General features: G+C 54.6%; 8 protein-coding genes across 8 annotated transcripts in view; 5 read left to right on the plus strand and 3 right to left on the minus strand.

Annotated features, from left to right (window-relative positions):
- Positions 1-332: 332 nt before the first annotated feature.
- On the minus strand, positions 333-7777 carry CCM_04900 (phosphatidylinositol 3-kinase tor2; the record flags this gene model as incomplete). The annotated part of the gene is made up of 5 exons (XM_006670046.1): positions 333-776; positions 826-3296; positions 3360-7532; positions 7591-7658; positions 7713-7777. 5 exons carry the CDS (start codon positions 7775-7777, stop codon positions 333-335), a joined length of 7221 nt encoding a protein of 2406 aa, XP_006670109.1.
- A 527-nt stretch (positions 7778-8304) lies between these two features.
- CCM_04901 (DUF602 domain-containing protein) lies at positions 8305-9114 on the plus strand (the record flags this gene model as incomplete). The annotated part of the gene is made up of 1 exon (XM_006670047.1): positions 8305-9114. The coding sequence occupies one exon, from the start codon at positions 8305-8307 to the stop codon at positions 9112-9114; it is 810 nt and encodes a 269-aa protein (XP_006670110.1).
- A 138-nt stretch (positions 9115-9252) lies between these two features.
- CCM_04902 (C6 finger domain protein, putative) lies at positions 9253-10806 on the minus strand (the record flags this gene model as incomplete). Its single annotated transcript, XM_006670048.1, has 1 exon — positions 9253-10806. One exon carries the CDS (start codon positions 10804-10806, stop codon positions 9253-9255), a length of 1554 nt encoding a protein of 517 aa, XP_006670111.1.
- A 792-nt stretch (positions 10807-11598) lies between these two features.
- On the plus strand, positions 11599-12971 carry CCM_04903 (Mitochondrial substrate carrier; the record flags this gene model as incomplete). Its single annotated transcript, XM_006670049.1, has 4 exons — positions 11599-11699; positions 11754-12456; positions 12731-12764; positions 12898-12971. 4 exons carry the CDS (start codon positions 11599-11601, stop codon positions 12969-12971), a joined length of 912 nt encoding a protein of 303 aa, XP_006670112.1.
- Positions 12972-13426: 455 nt separating this feature from the next.
- CCM_04904 (uncharacterized protein) lies at positions 13427-15692 on the plus strand (the record flags this gene model as incomplete). The annotated part of the gene is made up of 4 exons (XM_006670050.1): positions 13427-13890; positions 13947-14567; positions 14627-14913; positions 14971-15692. The coding sequence occupies 4 exons, from the start codon at positions 13427-13429 to the stop codon at positions 15690-15692; spliced, it is 2094 nt and encodes a 697-aa protein (XP_006670113.1).
- Positions 15693-17344: 1652 nt separating this feature from the next.
- Positions 17345-19699, plus strand: CCM_04905 (subtilisin, putative; the record flags this gene model as incomplete). Its single annotated transcript, XM_006670051.1, has 2 exons — positions 17345-17869; positions 17945-19699. The coding sequence occupies 2 exons, from the start codon at positions 17345-17347 to the stop codon at positions 19697-19699; spliced, it is 2280 nt and encodes a 759-aa protein (XP_006670114.1).
- A 355-nt stretch (positions 19700-20054) lies between these two features.
- Positions 20055-21358, minus strand: CCM_04906 (uncharacterized protein; the record flags this gene model as incomplete). Its single annotated transcript, XM_006670052.1, has 3 exons — positions 20055-20668; positions 20718-21108; positions 21188-21358. The coding sequence occupies 3 exons, from the start codon at positions 21356-21358 to the stop codon at positions 20055-20057; spliced, it is 1176 nt and encodes a 391-aa protein (XP_006670115.1).
- A 1544-nt stretch (positions 21359-22902) lies between these two features.
- The window catches only part of CCM_04907 (O-methyltransferase, putative), a gene marked incomplete at both ends in the record, with an annotated part of 1533 nt that continues 1170 nt past the window's right edge, over positions 22903-23265 (plus strand). The window contains one exon of the mRNA XM_006670053.1: positions 22903-23103. Coding sequence (XP_006670116.1) covers positions 22903-23103 — 201 coding nt within the window. The remainder of the gene's footprint in view (positions 23104-23265) is intronic.

Genomic DNA, 23265 nt, shown 5'->3' on the forward strand with positions numbered 1-23265 from the left:
TGTTGGATCGTCGTGAAACGGCAAGGCTCGCACAGCAAGAGACTTCTTTGATCACGTAGTTGTCCCTACACTCATGACTTATGACATCTCGTGTATTAATGCAAAACTATCCATACCAAAATCCATCGAGCTGCATACAGAACGCTGAAGCTACAAATCCTACAAATCAGAGATGAAAACCAACACAGAAACAAAAAAGCGCGCAAACTTCGGCGCGATCAAGCGCTCAAGTAAAAAAGAAATAACCCTCAATACATCCCATTCCACATGAAAGCGGAGCGTACTCGGGGCCATGCTCCGGACGCCTTTAAACATAAAGCTCATGAGCAAGCCTACCAGAAACTGCACCACCCTATATAGTGCTGACAGAGATTTTCCAGCTTCGTCGCTTCAATGATGAGTTTGTTTACTTGGTTCACAACGTCGAGCTCCTCATTCTCCTTGAAGTCGCGGCCATTAAGCTTCTGCACGACGCGGTCCAGGACCTCGACAGCCCTGGCATTCTGCGTCTCCGTGTCTTGAGCGGCGCCATTCGCGCCGTCGGGTTCGGTTCCACTGTTGGTTCTGGCTCTGGGACGAGTGGCCAGCGGCCCGACGGCATTGCCATTGGCCATGAGTTCCGACGGTGCAATGTCGGCGTCCAAAATGGACGCTCGGCGTGCTCTGCCACCGGCGTTTAGACCGATGAGTGCCGCATCTCGCTCCGTACGGAAGTTTGGTCCGGCGGGCGAGGCCGTGTTTGTTAGACGCCAAGTGAGTAAAGGATCGTGGATGAACTGTGACCAGGTTAGTATAGACATTGCCGTGGCTCATCGGATTACTTACAGCCTCCAAGACCGCCATGACACTCTCCTTGTTGTCTCTTAGAATGCGCATAACATGTTCGCATGTAATTCGGAAGCTTCCCTCGATATTGCTTACTTCCATTGCGTAGGTAAGCATGCGAGTCAGACGGAATGGCACCCGCTCGGGGTACTTTTCCCGTTTCATTGCAACCTCGAAACAGTCGCCGAAATCAATATGGAAGATGTGCCCGTTGAGGCGATCAAGCATAAGATTGGAAGGATGACGGTCGCCTAGACCCAGAATATACCCAACCATCGACATGACACCCAGAGATCGGGTGTAGTTGGTGCGCCGCTCGAGCCAAGCCTCAGATGACTTGGATTTCAGCCACAACACACGGTAGAGATCCTGGCCAGTTGTATTATCCAAAGCATAGCCAAAGACCTCTACTTTTTGCATAAGTGTCAGATTATCATAATCAGGAGCCATCTGCAACATAATTCGATGCTCAATGTTAAGAAGAATCTTGCGGCTCTCGCGGTACTCCCGGATGAGGACGTGAAGGGTATCAGTGTTGGATCTCCACCCAATAAGGCCAGAGCTCTGCGACAACGGGATCGCTGGGAAACGCAGAATGGTGAGGTGGCGCTTGAAGCACTCTGCATCACTGGCCAGCAGGGTGTTGCAGAGACCGAACAACTGCATGACGCGCTCGTCTTGTCGGATGTCTTCGTGGCCTTTGAGAAGAAAGGGGTATGCGTTCCCATCTGTGCCACTGGCAGTGATCTTACGAGGACGCTGCTTCGAGTTGATGACTGTCAGAGTGGGTTCGAACGCTTGGATTCGCACGGGTAGTTGCCCGCTACGGTATGTGCCTGGGATAGCCAAGTCTAGGTTCTTGACGTTGAGTAGCTTAGGCGAGCAGTATGTCAGGTCCAGAGTGGTGACCTGAGGTAGTTGTCGGGAAATTCGGCGGAAGACCTGGTAGTAGAGATCCCAGGCCTGGTTCAGATCATTGAGATCCCTGCTGGTCTCATATTGATGGCACCATTCACGCGCTTCTCTCAAGTCGCGACCGAATGCTTGCGCAAATGAGATCTCACGCAGGGTCTCTGGCCCGCGTTCTAGCAAGCTATGAAGCGGCTCCAGGGTCTGGAACATGCCCTCGATATTTTGGTCGCCGAAATACAGCCGAGACGCTTCTTCCAGTCCCTCGTGCCATTGTTCATGCCAGAGTACTGCGACCCGAATGAGCTCATGGCTGACAACGTCAGCCTGAGCCACCAGATTCGCGCTGTGTTGCCGCATGCTATCCATAATCTGTGCTGCAGAGCGCGATCTGCGAGTGCTCTGCACAGACTTCATGGCTACTGTGAGAGGATAGACTAAGGCCTGAGGGTGTGCTCGGCCCACGTCTGCAAGTAGATTGTGCACTGACTGCTGCACTCGCATGTTTGGCTGGTTGATGCGTGCAATCAACTGCGGGAGAGCCTCTAGCCAGGTATCAACGCTGACATTTGCGAAGCCCTCCGTGACGGCTGCGTGAACATCCGGATGCCCGCCATGTGTGAACCAGAGCGTCAACAGACGCAGAGTATCCTGAAGTGAGCTGCCGGCAGAGAGCGCAATGGACTTGAAGAAGCCTTGGATAGCAGGAACAACGTGCAGAATGATGCCTGCAGATTCAGACCGGCTGAGCTCGCCCTCGGCGCCAGCAGTGAGAGTTTGAACAATCTCAAAGTTTGCGAGCGCCCAAGCATGCCATGCCTTGTACCAGCGTGGATTATACTTCGTGGCATGAGAATATGAGGTGAGAATCTCTTCGATTTTGTCATGCTGCCAGTTATCCTTGTTGAGCGCGATGAGCCATTCACCCTGCCGGAGGTAGCATTTCGCCAGCAGCACAGTTTGTTCCATAAGCGCCCGCTGAGTTTGCGGCGTAATGATGGCCGAGTCGACCTGATTCTGGAATGCGTAGTCGGCAGTGGTAAGTTCAGTACCGGTCTGAGACGACAGATGCATCTTTGTCATGTCAAATCGGTGAGCAGTCTCGTTGGTGAACCGCTGCAGGCAGTATAGAGTACGTTCCGATATGCGACGCAGGGGCACGCTGCTGGAGCTAGGTTGTAGGCCAGTCTCCCATTGGAACTTGAGCATCGCATATATAACCTGCGCTGGAACGTTCTTGGGCAGCGAGGAGCCTTCCTTCCAGAACGGAATCATATTCTCGAGAGGCGCTTCAACCCCAATAAGCTGCTTCAGCGACTTCTCTGCAAGACCCATGCGGCCAGACTTGCGACACAAATTGGCGAATTTGATCCACATGCGCATGTTCTCCGCGGGAGTAATGACCAGAGCACGGAGTCGAAGCACGCGATGCCAGATATCAACATTGCGCTGACAGCCTTCGAGACGAGTTTCCCAAGTCTTTCGCATCGTCGCGCGCTTCTTGTCGTCGCACTGTTTGTACACGATGAGTTCTTCCAACTCGGCAAGCATCTGAACACGGACTACAACAGGATAGGCTCTGTTGTAAGATTCGCTGACGAGGGCACTAAGCTCAGTGTCCAGACCCTCGCGAGCCTGTTGAATATTGGAGATGGCTTCTTTGAACTGGTTCCTGTGCAGAGCTAAAATGGCGCCAAAGAAGGAGCGGTCTGGCGAGTTGCGCTTCAGTGAAGACAGATAGTTGTCCATAGCGTCCCATTTGCCAAGCCCCCAGGCTGCTGCAGTTGCCAATGGTGCAATCATACGCTGCACCTCGGGGGCCGAATTTTGCCAGGTGTTGCTAGTCAGGGTGGCGAGGGCATCCCACTCGCCGAGCGCATGGAGACATCTCATCTTGCCCATAACAATGTCAATAGGAACAGCTTGTTCTGCAGGTACTTCGGCTTCACGCTTGTTGTAGAATGCAAGAGCCTCCTCCCAGCGCTCGAGCTTTTCGAACCAGGTCTCACGTAGCTGAATACCTTCCTTATAGAGCTGAGCTTTACGCAAGATGCCGATGGCAGCGTCTGACTGTTGTAATTGGTTGTTGATCACGATCAAAGCCTCCACTGCACCGGTGCTTTGGTCTTGAAGGAACTCGAGTTCCTTGTAGTGGAGAGCCTTGGCGTAAGCATGGCATCGCGCAGCCTCCCGGCCAAGAACCCGAATGTCAATTGGCAGCGCCTTGTCATCATGCTCCATGAATTCCGCGAGATTCAATAGGAGGCCAAGCAGATCCGGTGGAACATTCTCAGACTTGATGGCGCTCTCTATGTTTTGGATGAGTTCCTCCTGGAACTGCTCAAACAGTTCACTCCAGCAAGATACGAAAGCAGAATTGAAAAGCTCTCGCGCCAGAGGGAGGTAGCCGCTTGCCAGACTCGCACAAGCACGAAGCGCATGATTTGGAGATTCCGATAACAAAGTTGTGCTGAACCTTCGCACCCATTCTTGCCAGTCATCCTTTGTCGATTTGCCCTTAGTATCCCAGGCAGACTTCAGATGTATCGCGTTCATTTCTAGTTTTTTGGTGCCGAGATCCGCAAAGGCTGGTTCAAGGCCACGGTCGAAGTAGCGTGTCTCGGTATTCAGATCTTGGGGGAGCGCATCGCCCTTTTGAAGCTTGCTTACTAGGAGCTCATAGTTGGCATGCTGGATTTGTCGCAAATTGACCACTTTGTTCACAGTCCCCATGAAGTTGATATAGTCCCTCCCCAGCTGCTGAATGAGGGCGCACATTGTATCCAATGCCGCAGTTCGCAGCGTTGGTTCGCCGGTATCAAGCACGCGAGTGAGAGGATGAATGATCTTGGCAGCATAGTCGTTGAGATTGACCTGCTTGGAAATCTTGCCGATGGACTCAATGGCCTGTTTTCTGAGGAAGACAGGCTGGATTGGCTTCTCAAATGTACGCACGATGACGGGGATGATGAGGTGCATGTACTCCTCGGCACTAGCTCCAAAAACAAGGAACGCATGCAAAACTCTTTCGGAGGGGGCGCGCTTCACGCTGGTGTCTTTCTCGAGCACACCAAGCAGCATTGGTAAAAGGCCGGCGAGAAATATCTTGAACTCGCCTTCCAGAGAGCGAGAGATGGCTTCGATGAGGGAAAGAATGGTGGACTGTAGTGACGATGATTTGTTCCAGTATTCTTGCAGAATCTCAATGATGCCAGGGAGATAATTCCTAATGTGCTGTCGTACGATGCTGACCAGCGTTGCCAACTGATTAAAGTACGACTCCAACCTCGTTGAGGGCGATGACCGTATGACTTGGAGAAAGGCTGGAATAATGCGGTCCAAAAACGAGACGCACTCAAGGCCAAGGGTTCTGAAAATGTTCATGATTGCTTCGATGACAGCAGCGTGATGCTGAGCAAGAGAATGATCCTTGAGAATCTGAAGCAGGGCATTGATTGCAACAGTCGGGAAATACTCCTTGTTTGACGGGGTCAATCCGCTCATCATCAATGAGATGTCGGTTATGGGACCCGTTTCCGCATGAGACTGGGTGTCGAGGGGTTGCTCTTCCGCCTGTTGACACTTGTAAGGGTCGAGGGCACCAAGAATTCCCATGAGTTTAATAGTCTCCTGACGAATCGGCCCGCGCTGGTCTTCCGTGCGAATGATGCTCTGCAGGTTCTCAAGCAGCTGGGGGTACTCGAGATATGGCTGAATAACGTAGCCAGAGTTGCTAGCTAGTTGCCCAAGCGTGTGAAGAGCAGCCTCTCGCCGCGGGTTTGAGCTTTGGTCTTGAAGGGCTTCCAGAATCAGAGGCATGAGGCGGTCTTTGTACGGAAGCATGTCTTCACCGCCTACCGTCGCCAGCTCGCCGATTGCGTTGAGGATCGTAGCCGCGACAGCCGCGTTAGGATCGCTGGCTTTTGGTAGAAGGACTGACATCATGGGTTCGACATACGGCTTGATAAGCGACTGCGCATTCTGGACAAGCAGACGTAGTAATTTAGCACTTTCTTCCTTGCTACGTGCCACATCCGAAAATTCAAGTTCCGTTAGCATCTGAATGAGGGTTTTGCGAAGCGAGGGAATGACGTATGCCGGGTTGTATCTGGCTAGTCGGCCGATGATGGAAACGGCGACCTCTCTGATAGCAAAAGCCTCGTCATTCAGAGCGAAGAAGAGGATGCGGATATTTTCAGCTTTGGCAAGGTGGCGATCGAATCGTTCGTCCAGGGCCCCGAGCACAATCTCCCGAATACTCGGCTCTGGGTCAGAGATACCCACGGTCAGAAGTTTGTCGATTACATCGCCAACAACTTGGAGAGCATGATAGCTTGTTTGGTTAACGATTGGGTCGCGAACGTAGAGCTGACAGCAAGTAAGTGCAGCAGCCTCCCTGATTTCTGGGTCCTCGTCTTCGACGTATTTGATTGCCACGTCCCGCACAAACTCATTAAGAATATGGCCTGTGAAGTCAAAGCTTCCCAGCGTATTAAGTGCGAGCTTGACTTCAGCCCGGCGGTGTTCGTATGCTTGTGGGTCTCTGCCGTCTTTAGCAATAACAGGGACAGATGCGAGCGTGTTGGGCTGAGGAGCGCCGAGCTGCTTGAAAGGCTCACCACAAAGAACAACGCTCAGCATATCCAAAAGGCGCTCTTGAATGGTGGGCTTGACTGGAGGAATATAGAAGGCCATGTCAACCAGCGCCTGCGTAAGCTTCGGCGTGAGCTCACAGGCAAAGATCGGATCAAGCAGTGCCTCCATGTATTTGCTCAAAGTTTGGCCGACGGCCACAGCGAGACGGCTGATGCAGCCAAACACGGGGTCCACAGACCCTCGCTTGCGCGACTGAGCGCTTAGCCCTTCTCTGACGTATATGAGCACACCATCGAGGTATGGTGCGATTGCGCTCTTGACAGAATTGGCAACATTTCCGATAGCGAGGAAAGCGTCGTTCCGTTCCTTGTCCTTCTTAAGCATCCCCGAGAGGTAGACCATGAACTTGTGCAGCCACGATTGGGCAAAATCGGCCGGTGAGTAGCTGGCCAAATCGGGTATCAGAAGCACCACTGTATTTCGGATAGTTGGCTCCCGATGATCCTTGTGTCGAAACACAATGTCGCAAGCTTCTTGGTAGTGTTCCTGCATAAACATGCCGCCCTGTTCAAGAAGTTCTTTCAGCACCAGCAAAGAGCCATGTGTATACTCTACCGTATTGACTCGGAAGCCCTGTCTGCATTCGCTGTAGATTTTCCCCATGAAAATTTGCTTCATTTCCTGGTCTCGGTCTCGGATGATCTGGAAACAAGCGCTGACGGTCTCGGCTGATGCCTCTCGAATTTGCTGCCTAGGATCTCGTAGGCCAACCCATATCAGTTCGAAGACTGTTTGGATGTATTGATACATCAGCGTTGGGGCGTTGATGGCGAGCTCTCGAAGCACTAGAACGGCACTGTAGCGTCGCTCTTCGACTCGGTCGTTCTGCAGCCACTCAAACGCCATATTTACTTCGGATTCGACCAGGTCCGAAATGAGCAATCCTCCAGGACGACAGAGTTTACCGAGCGCAACAGCAGCTGGTCGCATCGGGTTCATATCTTTGCCGCGCAGAATGGTCTTCAAGCTATTGGTAAATCGGGTATATTTCATGGTGGCATCAACGCCATCCGCGTCGACGAGGGCATCTATGGCGTAGATGCCCCCCAGTCGTTCGGCCGAGTCACCGCCATGTGTGATGAGTTGTGTGATTCTGGTATGGACAGTGTTGCAGAAGGATTGGAATTGCTCTGGGTTGAGGTCTGCGTCGAGTTTGTTAGTCGGGGTCGCGACCTCGGGCAAGAAAGCTCCGAAGCTTACCTCGGTGGCATAGGTTGACGAGATTCTTCAACTGCGACGCCGCTCGTCGGCGTACATCGTCGCCCGCTCTGTTTGAGGTGGTTAGAAGCATGCGCAAGTTAGTCTGGTGGTTGCCCGCTTACCTCGATTTTAATTGCCGGCTGATGTAGTCGAGCTGCTCCAGGGCAGCAGGTTGTTGCTGCGTCATGGCAAAGAGTGCTCACATCCACCAAGGCTAGAGCACATGAGTGATATAGCGAAACTGCAAAATCGTAGACTTGGTAGCATGCGGTCGCGTAGCAAGCTTAGAGGCGTCGGACGTTGGTGGCTGGGGCAAGGAGATGGTGCGGGAGTTGCGCGAGGAGGGTGAGAAACTGGCTAAAAAGCGCCAAATAACATGTAGCGTACTTGAACCACAACCACGTCACACAATGAAGAAGGAATTTGCGTAGCGGAGGATGGATGTCGATGCCATGCGCCTCGTGCGCGAGCTTGCTTGGGGTCACATTGGGAGCTGGCCCCGGGACAGTGTGCGAAATGGCTGGTCACTGTGCTACCCATACGAAGACTGCCGCAAAATGGTCACCGACAAGGTCTAGGCACTGTGCGACGCCCGTCCCACCCACCACAGATGTCTGGACGCACTAGCGCAGTACAACGATTGCCATGAACGTAGAATATTGCCGTTTTTAACGAGACATCACCGTTTCCCATCACTACGACAAATTAATCGACATGGGTAACGACGGCGGCTCAATACCCAAACGCCGCGAGCTGGTCAAGAACGCTGCTCGAACGCCGACAGTGTCCGAACTCAAAGCGACCATTCTCGAATCCTTGGGCCACGCCTGGTCGCATTGTGCGCTCAGCGATGCGCCACTCGACATGGACACGGCAGTCTCGGACGCGTCCGGCCGGCTATACAACTACGAGGCCATCTTGAAGCACCTGATGCCGGACCAAGACGTTGCCGACCCCGTCGCTGCTCCGACAACAATTCGTTCTCTCCGCGACATCGTGCGGCTCAAGTTTCTGAACCGCGGCGACAAGTGGATTTGCCCAGTCTCATCAAAGGAACTAGGCCCGGCGACGCGATCGGTCTATATCGTACCGTGTGGGCATGCCTTTGCCGAAGTCGCCATTACTGAAATCAAGGAAGACCTCTGTCCCGAATGCAGCGAGCCGTTTGAGCGCGCAAACGTTGTCGCGATCCTGCCCACGACCGAGAAAGACCTGGCGCGACTAGTGGAGAGGATGGAGGACCTCAAATCGAGGGGGCTGTGCCATTCTCTGAAGAAAGAAAAATCTGAAAAGAAGAAGAAGCGTAAAGGTGGCGATATTTCCCAAGAAAATGGAGGCAACGGTGACGAAAGCGCGACAGCTGGAAATAAAAAGGCAAAAAAAGCAGATGCCAGGATAAGCGGTATCAATAATCCCATGGCTGCCGGCATCACCGCGCGTGTACTCGCAGAGCAGGACGAGAGGAACAGGCTGCGGCAGCTGGCACAGACTGGCTCACAAGGTGGTAGAAATGGAAGGCACTGATATTCATACTTTGGGACAATATCCGAAATGATACCCGGATGGCGTTTGGGGTTTTTATAGATGCATAAATTCGGCGCACATAGGATGAATCACCGATTGGTATTAAATTATTCGTTATTCTCTTACCTGAGGCTTATGCTATAGAAATGGGATAAACTCTTTCCTCACATCCCACTCGTCCTGTGCATTTTGAGGGTCTCGGAATATCGTCACCGTGACGCCAGCCTTGTCCCGCGCTCCGATCAAAGTATTCTTTATCCGTGAGCTCTCCATGACGCCGTACGGAGACTGCAGCTGGGTCGCCTCAACACCCACGTGGAGGACGTCAACCAGACTGCCACCGCTCTGGGCACCGCCAGCAGTGCTGGGTATTGTATTAAAGTTCAGAAGCTCTTCCAGCTGCTGCTCCTCTTCTATTTGACCCAGAGAAAGCGTAGGCGGATGGCCCAGCGGCACGTGCCAACCGCTTCTGTTGGAGTCTCTGCTGGAGGCCTCGGAGTGTGGTGTCCCATGATGTTCAGGGCTCAAGCCCACTGCGCTCTCCATGACCACTCCGCACCTTGCGGTGTGCTCCTCTTCCACCTCGATTGTGCGCAGTGCAATGGCAACGGCCTCGTTGGAGTGCCACAAGTTTTCTCGCCGGTTCTTCAGCTCGTCCTTCATGAGGAGCTTGACGGCGGCGCGACGCAGCAGCGGATGCCGGCATTTCTGCACGGTCCAGTAGATGGGCGCAATCAGCTCCGTCTCAAAGCTAAAGGAATGCAGCGGCGATCCCCGCTGCGCGCCTGCGATGATGGCCGCGCCCAGCGAGACAATGGTGCTAAAGGCGGGCATGTGCGCGTCGTAGGCGACTTCGTCTCTGCGCAGCGATGTGGAAACCCATATGACGGCAGTGTTGTAGTAGATGAGCAGCAGGTTTTGCGTGCAGACGTTTGCCTGTGTCATCTTCAAGCCGCTGGTGAGGACAATGAAGAGAACGTGCCAGTGAGTCAAGCGCGACAGCAGGGCTTGCTGCGCGGAAGCGAGATCCTGCAAGCTGCTGGCGTCTAGGTGACCCGCATAGATCTTTGGTCGAACGGCGGTGGTGAATCGCAGCGCTTCGTCCAGCAGGTGGTAGAGTAACGCCCTGGCTTCGGCTATGCTCTCGAATTTCGTGGGCGGCGCGATGGACGGACGCAGGTGCTCTGGCACGCCCGGGGGGTTGCCGCCGTATAGAAAGGCGGCGAGACCGAGCCGCGTGTACATGGGGACCAAGTCTCTCTTGACCATTTCGAGGGCGGGTGAAGACTCATCGCCGAGAGAGCCCAGTAGCTTCCGGCCTTCGATGATGTGCATCCTCGCGGCCTGTTCGTTGTCGAGCAGAAATTCCAGGCAGGTATACAAAACGCAAGCTAACAGCGGTATAGTTGGCCCGTCACTTGATTTCCATTGTCTGAGTGCCGCGATGGATTTCCCATATTCCGAGTAAATAAACGACGGCCCGGGGGTGTCGCCCTGCTCCCGGTGCGTACTGAGATGCTCGTGGAGGCTGCTCATTGCCAGGACGGCATGGCGCACAATGGGCTCCGTCACGCTCAGTCGCATAACCAAGCCGCCCCAAAACTCCGAGTCCATGATGTTGCCGAGTACTGGTGCTGACTGGCTGCGATAGTAGTCAAACGCGCGGCAGCCCTCGGGTGACTCAAAGTCCATGGTAGGCGTGAGGCGAATCAGACTGGCGGCATGAGCCGGCGGCGCGCGTCCAATATATCCTTCACACGGACGACCTGTCCTGACGCAGCGCAGACATGATGGTTTCGCCTCGTCGCACTTGACTTTGCGAACTCTAGGGTGCGGTCAGCGAAGAGGCCTCGGGCAGAGATGGGGTGGAACTTGCTTGCAGGTGAGGCAGCCTGTGCGGACCTTTTTGTTGCCTTTACGGCCAGACTGCTTCGGCGCGATTGAACCCGGATACAAATTCATTCTTAAGGAGGCGCAATGATATTTTTTGATGAGGCCAGACAATCTGGCATTGAAAGAGCCTTGCCGAAACTCGGTTGCTGACATCTGAGAGCACTAACATCAGCCTTATTCACAGCGACCCACGCCGCTGTATGCTAAATTTGGCACTAAAAGTTAGGGTTAACGGTGCCAAGCCAGCGTTGCGCTAGTACTAGTGGCAATGACTGGCTCAGCCACAGGCAGTTCTTGTTCAACGTATACACTGACCTATGTGTTGCGCGAAAGATGGACAAGGATAAAATGAGGCTAATATATTTTTCTTGTACATCTAATTCCACTAACTTGTCTCTCATACTGTGATTTATGTCTCTGTTGTACATAAAGATCAGTAGCGTAGAATTCGACCTGGAGTGTCTTGAGTACCTTAGTACCTGTCCGTACCTCCAGACAAGGCATACAAGGCACCCTGTTTGTCGTTCATGGTGGCCGGAAAATCCAGGCCTTGGTTATCACAAACCACAACACCGCAAAACAGTCGAGCCAATGGCTTTTACCGCGAAAGATACCGTGAAGCTGTCACCTGTATCGAGGGAAGCCACTATTCGCCGTAGCTTGTCGCCATGGGTGCATCTTGCTGCCGGCGCGTAAGTGCATACCAATAAGGGTGTAGTCAGGAGAAGCGTTGACATTGTTGCTAGGAGCGGCGGACTCGTCAATGCCATCGTCACATCTCCTCTCGATGTCCTGAGGACCCGAATGCAGTCTGACCTTTTCAACATGACCTCTACAAGCGAAGCCGTCCGCACTTCCCGCCTGGGGTTTCTCCGCCGTACACTTGCTGCCTTGAGCACAATGCACAGAACCGAGGGCTTCGGCGGCTTATTTCGCGGCCTCGTCCCCAGTTTGGTCGGCGTGGTGCCCGCCCAGGCCGTCAAATTCTACGTCTACGGAAACTGCAAGCGTCTCGGCGCGCAGGGTCTGGGCCGCAGCGAGAGCGATGCCCTGGTGCATGCGCAGGCAGCCGTCGCTGCGGGCCTCGCGACGGCGACGGTGACGAACCCGATATGGCTGGTCAAGACGAGGCTGCAGTTGGACAAGGACCAATCGCGCGGCGGCGCTCTCTCGAAACAGTACAGCGGCAGCATTGACTGCGTGCGAAAGATATGGAAGCATGAAGGCCTGCGCGGGTTTTACCGAGGACTCAGCGCGAGCTACCTGGGCACTCTCGAGACGGTCGTACATCTTGTTTTGTATGAACAGCTGAAGACGCTATCTGAAAAACAGAGCAATGAGGCTTCGCCATCTTCAACCGGCCGTACTGAACTTGGGAATTGGGTGAGTACGGCTGGGGCCGCGGGCTGCGCCAAGGTAGCAGCAGTTCTCCTCACATATCCCCACGAGGTAAGTACCCATGGTGAATGTGTTTACCTACAGGAGTAACGAACAGCCATGACAGGTCGTTCGCACTCGGTTGCGGCAGGCGCCGTCCGACAGCTTCGGCGCGGGAAACTCGAGTCTCGTGCAGTGCTGCCGATCGACATGGGCTCGCCAAGGTTGGCGTGGCTTCTACTCCGGGCTCACGGTGCACCTTGTGCGGTCGATTCCCTCTGCGGTGATTACCCTAGGCATATACGAGTTTGTGTTGAGATTGACCGGAGCTCACTCCAACAACTAGCTCTCTCCCGATTCGTTTCAAGACAGTAGCGTATGTGAGTTTCTCGAATTTACAATTGTTTATGGCACTTTTTTTAACCACCTGGTACATGTCGCAGACTCACGCCATCCAACATGTAATAATACCACATACTCATCTCCAATAATGCATCATGAAACTAGATGCAGTTCGTCAATCGCCAGTAGGGAAGTCCAGAGCCATCATCAATTGGACCGTGCGCGACCGCCCAGGCAAGGCGTAAGACATCATCGGCGTCGTCGATGCCAGCCCTACATAATTGATACTAGAAAGTGGGAAAGTGGGAATACACAAGTGGGCGGAGAACCGTTTCGCCCGACGGAGAAAAACCTGCTTCGGAAACCAATCACGTACTCCGTAGCTTCAGCAAGGAACTGGATCTGCGGAGAGGCCCAACGGCTGCCTAGAGACGACAGCCTTGTTCATGAAGCAGCGGCCATCACGAACGAATCACAGGGATCACAGGGGTCCAGCGGCGACGCCGACCGAGTTAGCCTCACTGCCCACCATGGCGTTTTGCGCCTACAGGGAGGGCCTCTGTCGCGACATGGATTGCAGATGCTTCGCATCGAACAGTCATAACTACACTGTCTGGCCCCAGAGCGGTACATAAATACCAACCCCAAGTGCTGTCACGTTAAGACTTCGGACCGTCACCCTGCCTACAAAATCGCGACAATGGAGGATTCGACACATCACGCTGATTCCGGTCCGGCGCCACGATCAACCAAGTCGCCCAAACCAAAGCCCGCCTTCCGCAAGCGCTTCCCCCAGAGCTTCCGCTTCCCTGCCAAATCGCTGCGCCGGCACTCGCGCGCCCATTCCGTGTGCAGCAGCGTGTCCTCGGCGCCCTTTCTCGACTCGGACACGGGCTACTCGGCCTCGACGGTCGCGAGCCCCATCAGCACCGTGCACGAGAGCGAGACCGAGGATCTCATCTACCCAACGTTTCTGGACGGCGTGGCCGAGAGGTATCGCCAGCATTTCGCCTCGTTTGATTCGGGATCGACCTGGGTCGGTGACAGGGACGACGAGGACAGGGTCAACCACGACAGGCTGGAAAAGACAATCAGGTCCGTTTTGGCGCGTTCAATGTCGCCAAAGCACTTTTTGAAAGAGGCCGATGAAGAGGAGCTGGAAAGGTGAGCCTTGCAGATTTGACTTTTGAGTAATCCTTTTTTAGTTGACATCTTTCTAGCCCAGCCACTGCACAACCGCTGAGTGATGATGCTAGTTTGATGTCAGGCAACTCCGAGGCCAACCCCGGCGAGCAATCCGATGGAGCTAGCCCTCGAACACTCATATGCGACGCCAGCTCTGTTATCACCGACGAGGCACCTGGGAGTGACGCGGACACGCTCGTCACCTACACCCTACAACTCGTCTACGGCATCGACGCCCCGGAGCAGGAGCCCCAAATCAGCAACCTGCGCCGCCTGTCTGCGCGCTACATCCGCGAACTCGGCGAAGCCATCTGGCAGTTACCCGCCGTCGACGGCGAGCAGTCCAACTCACAGGGCAACAACGCCTACTCCAGCAGCACATGCTCGCCCATCGACGACGGCCGCCGTGGCTCGCCGTCCGGGTCGTCGCAGTCGGGCGCCTCCAAGCGCAAGCAAGACGACGGCGCCGGCGACGAGCACGGCCAGGGCAACGCGCAGGGCGGATCCGGCTTCGGGCCCGCCAAGAAGGCCCGGCAGGGCGCGCGCGACGACGGGAACCTGCGATTGAGCTGCCCGTTCCGGAAGCGCAACCCGCAGCGCTTCAACGTCCGCGACCACCACAGCTGCGCCATGACCTATTTCCCCAAGTTTGCAGAGTTGAGGCAAGTCGGAAACGTGGAGAGTGGTTCTCCTATATACTAACGGTCTTATACAGGCAGCATATTGTCAAACAGCACAAGCGCGACGACCCCTCGGCCTTTGTCTGCGACAGATGCAATCGCGACTTTTGCTCGCGCAAGGAGCTGCGCGACCACCAGCGGCTGCCGAAAGAGCTCATGTGCGACTTGGCCGATCACGATCCCGAGTCGGGCATCGACGGACCAACGTGCAACAAGCTGCTGAGCCGAAAACGCGCCAGCGGCACGTCGCCTTTTGTGCAGTGGAAGGAAGTATGGAACCTGCTGTTTCCCGACGACGATGACCACACGATCCAAACCTTTAGTCAGTTTTGTTTTACCCCAGGGATGCCATAATTAACGCCATGCTAACCTGATCCAGACTTTACACCGGTGATTGAACACTTCGAGCTGGCGGCCCAGTTTCATGCATCGCTGAATAGGATGCGCGCCTCGCTGCAAGACGACATACCCCTTCCGACCGCGCTGGACGGGGCGTGCGCAAGACTGCATCGGTGCTTCGCCGAGACGGTCGAGCAGTGTCTCGGCGCCGCGCAGGGCCTGCCGTACGTCAACCGCAGCAACAAAAAGGCCGAGCTGCTCAGCAGGACCACCACGCAGCAGCAGCAGCAGCCGCCGCCGCCAGCCGCCCGGGACGCCAGCCAGCGGCTGCCATCCCACCTCGAGCCGCGGCCCGACTCGGGCGTCGCGCTCGACGACGGGTCCGAGGCGAGCGGGAGCGTCACGAGCAGCGGTGGCGTCCGCTACCCCAGCGACAGCGACGCAATCATGCTGCAGGGCGGCTTCGTGTTTGGCGGCGGCAGCGGCGGCGACGAGGCGAGCACGCCCGCGCTGTCGCTGCAGACGCCAACATCGCTGTATCACGCAGACATGATGCCTGCCGCGGCGCAGATGATGGGACAGGGCGGCCATGCCGTCACGTCGGAGCCGCAGACGGACTTGACCCAGCTCTGGACCGACGAGATGATGTACAACATGACAATGGTCGGACTGGCGGATGCCAACGCGGCACAGAACAGGACGTGGGAGGACACGTTATCGCACATGTCATTCCATGAATCGACGACGCCGAATTTATTTTAGCCAAGCACATGTGGACGGCCCGACACGCCATGCCCCACGCCTGCTCTCTTGGCCCGCCTTATTATACCGGCATGCGTCGGTGTGAGGCCTCGCTACTGACTCGTGCACAAGAGCACAGGCAGTACAATACACCCCTTGAAATAATGTAGCCAAGGTACCGGTACCCACCTCTCCGGCGCCGAAGTCACCAGAGGTTCCCCCGCCGCACCTACAGACTCCACGCCGCTCAAAATCACAATATATAGCTATACATAGAGGTAAATCTAAAAAGGACTATATAGCGTATATAGGCTAAAAACTATAGGCAGTGATTTTTAAAGCCTAGAAGAGTATTTTACCCTAGGAGTCGTTAGGTATGTGTAGTACTAGAGTATATTTAGTAACTTTCTTCTATGTGTTATCTAGTGGCTGGGCTCGAAAAAGGGCTCGAAAATGTGTTCTGGGTCACCTCTTTCTGTAGGAGTTCTGGGTCACAGCCAGAGGCCGTTTTTTGGCCAAAGAGGCACCCACTCGTGGCCTCTGACTGGCTGATCTGACCCTGGTTCGACCCTGGTCACGCCCCTGTAAAAAAGGTACATTGAAGACCAGGGGGTGGTAGGGGTAGCGACAGGGGTGCCTAAGAAATATGAAAGTTATGTCGAATTATGTCAAATTATACCGATTTTGAGTTCTGGGTCACTTTTTCGAAACTTAGCATCTGGGCATTAACTAGATACACACACCCACTAGCCCTCTAATCTTGTCATCAGCTGGGCTACGCCTAGCACTTTTAAGATGGCTGGCGCGCAGAGCCTTTTTATAGGTGCAATTCAACAACAACCTGCCAGTGTTGTTGTTGCTACGAATCCTTTTGCCTAATCCTTTTGCCTAATCCTTTTGCCTAATCCTTTTTGCCTAATCCTTTTTGCCTTCCGTGGCATAGTGAGTTGTGGGTTGTGCTGGTTGCCACTGTCAGCTCAACAAGTTTCAGCTTCACAAGTTATACCCTCCTATATTTCCTCTCTAATAAGCCCGCCTTTTATATACTACAAATAAAATGACTAATTTGTATATAGGCGTGGCCGAAGGCTTGACTAATCTCGGGAGGGAGCGTTTCTCCACGTAGTGAGCCCTGTTATCTCTCTCCCATGACAAGACGAGGATGTGGCGTGACGGACCTCTACCCCATCCATGTCTTAATCATTTAGTGGCAATTTCGGCGCTATCAAACCCTCAATCAGGCAATGGTAGGGGTACGGACGGACAAGGTAAAGCATGATTACCGAGCCATGTTCTCTCATGAGCCAATAACGAGGCCACATCGAGTCAAAGACTGACTCAATATTCGTGGCTATGTCCAACATAGCATATATTTGCATTGTATAATCTGATAAACCATTCTTCAACTATTCAGCAAGGTCCATAGTGCATGCGCTCAAGAAATTAAGGCTCATTTCGACCGTCATGGAGAGGGGAAACTCATTTACATGCCAATTGGGAATAACAAAACGGTAATTGCCATGAAACTTCACATAATCAAAGCGGATCTTGGGCACGTTGAATCCTCGACATATATAAATCCACCACCAACCTGCGCCATAGAATTTTTCATCCGAATCCTCTTATACTCAGAAGACGACATTCCTTCCAGTACTGTATTGAATTCAATCGTCATGACCCGTCTTTACCGATTGTCGGCACTGTGGCCGATTGTCGCTACTGCCTTGGCCACCGGAGCCTCAACCAACGCAGTAGGTACGAGCCAGAATGAAACCAGCTTCGTCAATCGCGCCTTCATCCTCGAGTGTGAAAGCCGCGGTGATGTAGAGACTCTTGCACAAGAGATTCAGCATCTAGGCGGCACTATTCGCCACAACTACACGACCGATACCTTCCTTGGTCTCTCTGCGGAGCTGGGGAGTGATGAGAAGTTTGACGACTTCTCTGCCGACATGAAAACTAGAAGCGGTATCAAGAATATGTGGCCAATTGCAACTGTTACCCTTCCGGAAGAGGCAACGACGGAGATGGAGGAAGTGAAAGAAAGTTTAGATAGGCGTGTGCGTGGCAGCCGCGGGATGAAGGCCCGCGCTCCCGAGACCAAGGCACCGTGGAACCATCTCATGACACAGGTTGACAAGCTCCATGCGGAAGGATACTCTGGCAAAGGCATCAAGATTGGCATTGTTGACACCGGTGTGAGTTTGCTTCTGCTGTCGTTACATAATAGTGTATAACCATGTCTACGCATGGAATACTTACAAACATTCCAGGTCAACTACAACATAAAGGCCCTTGGTGGTTGCTTCGGACCAAACTGTCGGGTTGCTTTTGGAGGTGTATTTGACGGAAAGACCTCCAAGTCGGATCCCATGGATCTACATGGGCACGGCACCATAGTTGCCAGCATCTTGGCCGGCTACAGCAAAGAGGACGGCTTTGTCGGCGCCGCGCCGAACGCAACTCTCGGGGCTTACAGAATCGGTGGTGTGGCCACTCACTCCGAAGACGGCATCATAGCGGCTTGGCTTCAGGCCGAAAAGGAAGGCATGCAGATTATTGTGTCCTCCTTTGGCATCCAGGGCGGCAACTGGGCACAGCGACCAACGGCGACGGTTGTGTCTCGCCTGGTTGCCAAGGGCATCCCCTGCATTGCCGCGATTGGCAACCAGAAAAACAATGGCCTGTTCAACGTCGTGAACCCGTCGTCTGGCCGAGGTGTGATCAGCGTCAACTCCTTCACACAGGATGGTTTCATTGCGATTATGTCAGCGGCCGGGCCGACGCCGGAGCTGGATATTAAGCCACAGGTCGGTGCGCCGGGTGACAGTGTGCCGGTTGCCTACGAAGACGGCAGTTACGGCAGTGATAGCGGCACCTCGTTCGCGGCGCCGCTTGTCGCTGGCATTATTGCTCTCATCGCCGAAGCCAGGGGCACGTTCGACCCGGCACTGATTGAGTCTCTTCTCATGTCCACAGCTGAGGCGCGGGGCGAGCCCGTTTACTCCGTCGCCCTCCAGGGCGGCGGCCTCGTCCAAGCTTGGGACGCTGCTCATGCCACAACCACGGTGCAGCCTGCCAGTCTTGCTTTCAACGACACCGAGAACCGCATGCCCAAGCTTAGCCTGAAGATTACGAACACGGCCAAATCAGACGTTCAGTACGAACTTTCCAGCATCTTTGCCGACTCTATTTATACTCTGGATACGAACGGTAAGAAGCCATGGGGGACTTCACAAGAAACCGTCAAGAGTTCGGGCCTGATCAAGCTCAGCCAGAGCACCTTTACTCTCAAGCCAGACCAGTCGACTTCTGTCGATGTCTCCGCCGCGGACCCGGAGGGGGTTGACGCCAAACGCCTGCCGGTATGGTCTGGCTATATTAAGATCCAGGAAGTTGGTTCTGCGAACAAAACGCTGACTGTCCCGTACCTTGGGGTGGCAGGCTCGCTTCGCTCAGTGACCCTCATGGAGAAGGCCGGCTACATTGCGGTTCGAAACCAGAACAGGCCAGCTGCCTTGAAATATGACAAGATTTACTCTACTCCAGTTGTTGCAGCAGACCCTCCGTCCATGGCTTCTTCAGGGCTCGGTCGGATTGAGAATTTCCAGTGGCCCGCCAACACCATCCACGGCGATCCCGTTGCCTATTTTGAAATCACCATCGGAACGCCGCAGATTGAAGTCCACGTCGTCCCTATGGACATTTGCCCAAAGCAGCCCAACCAAAAGCTGACGGTTGGCAAAGCCTGTGTTCCCGAGGCGAGCCTGGTCGAGGTTGCAGGCATCAGGTCCCTCGGCGTGATGGCCGACTATGCGCATCATCACCGGGGCCGTGGTTATGCAGAGAACGGCTTTGTGTTCAAGGGCCTTCTCGAGTCTGGCGAGTATGTACCGCCAGGCAGATACAAGTTTGTCGCTCGAGCCCTGAGTCTTCTCGGGGATGCCAATAATGCAGCCGACTGGCAGGTGCAAGAGACACATGTGTTTACCTTTGGGTATGAATCGAACCTGATTGACGTGCAGTGAGTGGGCAAGAATTCAATGACGGCTGGCAAGTTGTAGCTGTTGGCTGAGTTGTAGCTGCTGGCTGACGGAGCAGCCTATTACGGGTATGCCTTTCTTCTTTCCTTTCTTATTCTCCTTTTTTTCTTACGAAACCTTATCTTCCACAATTCAAATTCTCTTGGCCGTCTTCCAGCCCCCCCCCCTGGTAGAACGTGACTGAAAGACAGACGCCCGCGTCTACCATTTTCGCTAAAAACACGCGTAAGCAATGACGACGCCCTCTAAAATGCCACAAGAAATAAAAAAACAAGGAGTACACGTCTAGTCGTCCATGAAATGATTTGTAAAGTCGTCATTTGTCCACTCGTGGTTCTCTTCACGGGTGGCCGCCGCGCGGCTCAACCGGCGGCACCGCCGAGTTCGGTCTCGTATCGCGCCTCACATCATACATCATCTCGACCCTGACGCCATTGTTATCGTCAAACAGGCCGTCGAAGCTGTCGCCGCGCGAGCGGACCCTCTCTACCGTCGTCTTCGTCTTGATAGAGAGGTGCGCGAGCGCGCGCAGCTCGGCGAGCTCGGCGTCGTTCTTGTCCGTGTCGTCGGCGTGCGAGGGCAGTCGGGCGCTGCCTCTCTGTGAGCTGCGCGCGTGCTTGGACGACGACGACGAGGACACGGCGCTCTTGACGCTGCCGGCGGCGCGGCGGCACCAGGCGAGCACGGGCCGCAGCGTCGGGATGCTGCCGCAGACAATCATGAGGAACAGCTCGCCGGTGACCCAGACAAAGATGTCGTACGTGGCCCAGGTCTGGTCGGTGCGGTCGGCGAGCGCGGCGAGGTGCCGCGTCTTGATGCCGGAGCAGAGCGAGGTGAGGATGTTGAGGCCAAACACGACGGTCAGCTGCGTCTTCTCCGTCGTCGTGTTGTTGAGCTGCCAGAAGATGGTGGCGGGGATGAGGGCGAGGCTGGCGTCGGTCAAGGTGTTGAATGCTGCGAGGCGTTAGAGAGGGGTCTCCGGCTTGATGATGAGGATTCATACCGCCGGTAAAGGTTCCAAAAGAGGACATGACGTGAGGGTCGATGCACCGGCCCGGGACGCGCTGGTCCCAGAGCGCCCGCGCCGGCGCGCACTGCGCAAAGGTGAGCGCGGCGCAGGCGACGGCGACGAGACTCGCCAGCGTCACGGGCACGACCCAGAGGAAGACGCGCTGCCAGCGCAGCTCCGTCAGCCGGATGATGGCGAGCAGCAGCGCCGCGACCGAGATCTTGCCGGCGGCCACGCCGAGGATGCCAAACACCTGGCTGAGCCAGTTGAGAAACAGCACGCTCGCGACATTGTCCGGCCCGGTCCGGGCGACGTCACCAATGTGCATCGAGCCGCCCTTTTGCGCGTACAGCGTCAAGACGACGCTCCATCCGATAAAACATAGCTAACACACAAAAAACATCAACGGGTTAGGCACTGATGCAAGGGCACGGCCCGGACGGCAAGTACAACGGCATACTTACCATGGCGAATATCATGAAAATGTCGTCCCAGCCAAACATGCGGTTGCGCGTGCGGACAACGACGCGCAGCACGGCGGTGATGCCGGCCAGCGTCGTCAGCAACCACAGGATGAGGACGAGCCCCGGGCCGCGATCCGGGACGTCACCGCCCCTCGGTTCGACACCACCCATAGCGGGGGCGGATTCTATTGGAAAAAGAAGACAGTCCGGCGCAGCGGTCGTTTGTCGATAATCAAGCTGCAGTCGATTTTGGTTTTATGCAAGGAGGAAGTGTCACCGGTGCGCAGAGAGAACGGTCAGCTTACACTGTGCAGCACGACCAGTGGGAGGCGCGCCTCATTTTACTATGAAGGATCCTCGAGAAGTAGAGCAAAACGGGTTAAATCGTGAGCTAGTTTTCTTGGTCCACTGAAGACTGGGGACCAAGCTCGTTTCGTTTCTGTCCCGTCCCTCATCCCCCTGGTTAGCTTGTTGGAATGTGGGCTGGCGAGCCGTCCCGAGGGGGGGCCACGGGGTTAGTTCGAAGAAAGAAAAGAGAAAAAATTGGAAAAGAGGAGAAAATGAAGAACTGGCGCAGAGTCTCGCGAGGCTAGTTTAGAGCTCTGTAGCAGATATGTGTTGCCTTCTGTGCAGGTTCAAGCGTCCAGATCAAGCCATCCGAGATGGGAACTGTCGCCCTCGGCAAATTCGTTCCCTGCACAAGCCAACAGGGGGTTTCTAATTATACCGGGGGGGCCTTGGGGGCGAACGAGTCAATAATACCAGGCCTCACTAGTTAGTTAGTCATAGACAAGGAGCGACGTCCGCTTGTGCACCTAGCTTGTACATAGGCATGAATCTATTATTCTGCATGGATACGAACATGCTACGAGTATATTCACCGAGTACAAAAACGACTCTGCCCACATCCAACCGAGCCATGACGCCACGGCCCACGAGCGAGTCGTAGAGTGTGGACGGCCTCGCTAGTCTATTCGCACGTAGCCAGCTGGTAAAGTGGCTCGGCCCGGGCTAAATCCAAGGCGGCCAACCCGGCGCCGAGAAAGTTGGAGGCGTTGAGACTTGTCTCAGCCACGCCATGTGAAGGAAAAGCACAGCCTGTCTCAGTCGGAGTAATGCGACAAACTGGTTCGCGACAAAAACGACGAAATGCAAGTCCGAGGAACGACCTTGTCTGTAACTAGAGGTATCGGACCATGATACTATAACCCGTTAATTTAACCCCGGTTTCTCGCATGGCAAGTTGCCAAGGAAAACCACGTTCCCACTCCCACGTTTGAGGTTTGCCCCCAAAATGGGCCAATTCAACCGAGTATTATTAACATTCATAACAGCATCTGATTGGAAACCGGGTGTAGCTGCCCCTCTTAGCAACGACTAAGTGGTTCTCATATCCCCACACTTGTCGTCCGAATCCTTCTTCGACCCCTCAGGCTTCAAGCCGCCTCCGTCCCGTTTATTCTCATGACAAACTAGTAGTTAGTGTATCCCGTTGGAGGGAGGGGGGCGGTTTGCTCATTTGATTTGCGGAGAAGAGACATTAAAGAAAGAGACATTAAAGAAAGAGACAGACAGCCAGTATCCGTAGGGACATAAACAAGGAAACTCACCCAACAACACGCAAAAGCAACAATCTCAGCCAAGTCACTACGCATTCGTACTAGATTCTGCATAGACCCCGTCACATCGCCCGCTTCTCCGAGACATACAAGGTCATGGGCTCCTCTACATCAGCGCCCACCCCCGTCGGCGACATCGACGCCCTCATCACCCAGCTGCAGGCCATCATCGCCGACCCTTCAGGCTGCACCACGGGCCTCGACGACACCACGCGACAGCGACTCAAGCAGCTGACGCGCGCCGCCTCGGTCGCTCTCGAAGAGCCCTTTGAGACGGTCCAGCGGCTTGTCTATTCCGTGAGTTTTTTCTTCCTTCTCGCACGCCACTGGGCATTTGATGCGGAAAAATATTTCTCTTGTCACACTTGCACAAGACGCCTTCTGTGAACTAAGATGCTTTGTTTTTTCTTCTCAGCCGCTGCCGTTAATCACCACGCGCATCGCGCAAAAGCACAACAT

This window comes from Cordyceps militaris (genome assembly GCF_000225605.1).
Source record: "Cordyceps militaris CM01 unplaced genomic scaffold CCM_S00003, whole genome shotgun sequence".
Classification (NCBI taxonomy): domain Eukaryota; kingdom Fungi; phylum Ascomycota; class Sordariomycetes; order Hypocreales; family Cordycipitaceae; genus Cordyceps; species Cordyceps militaris.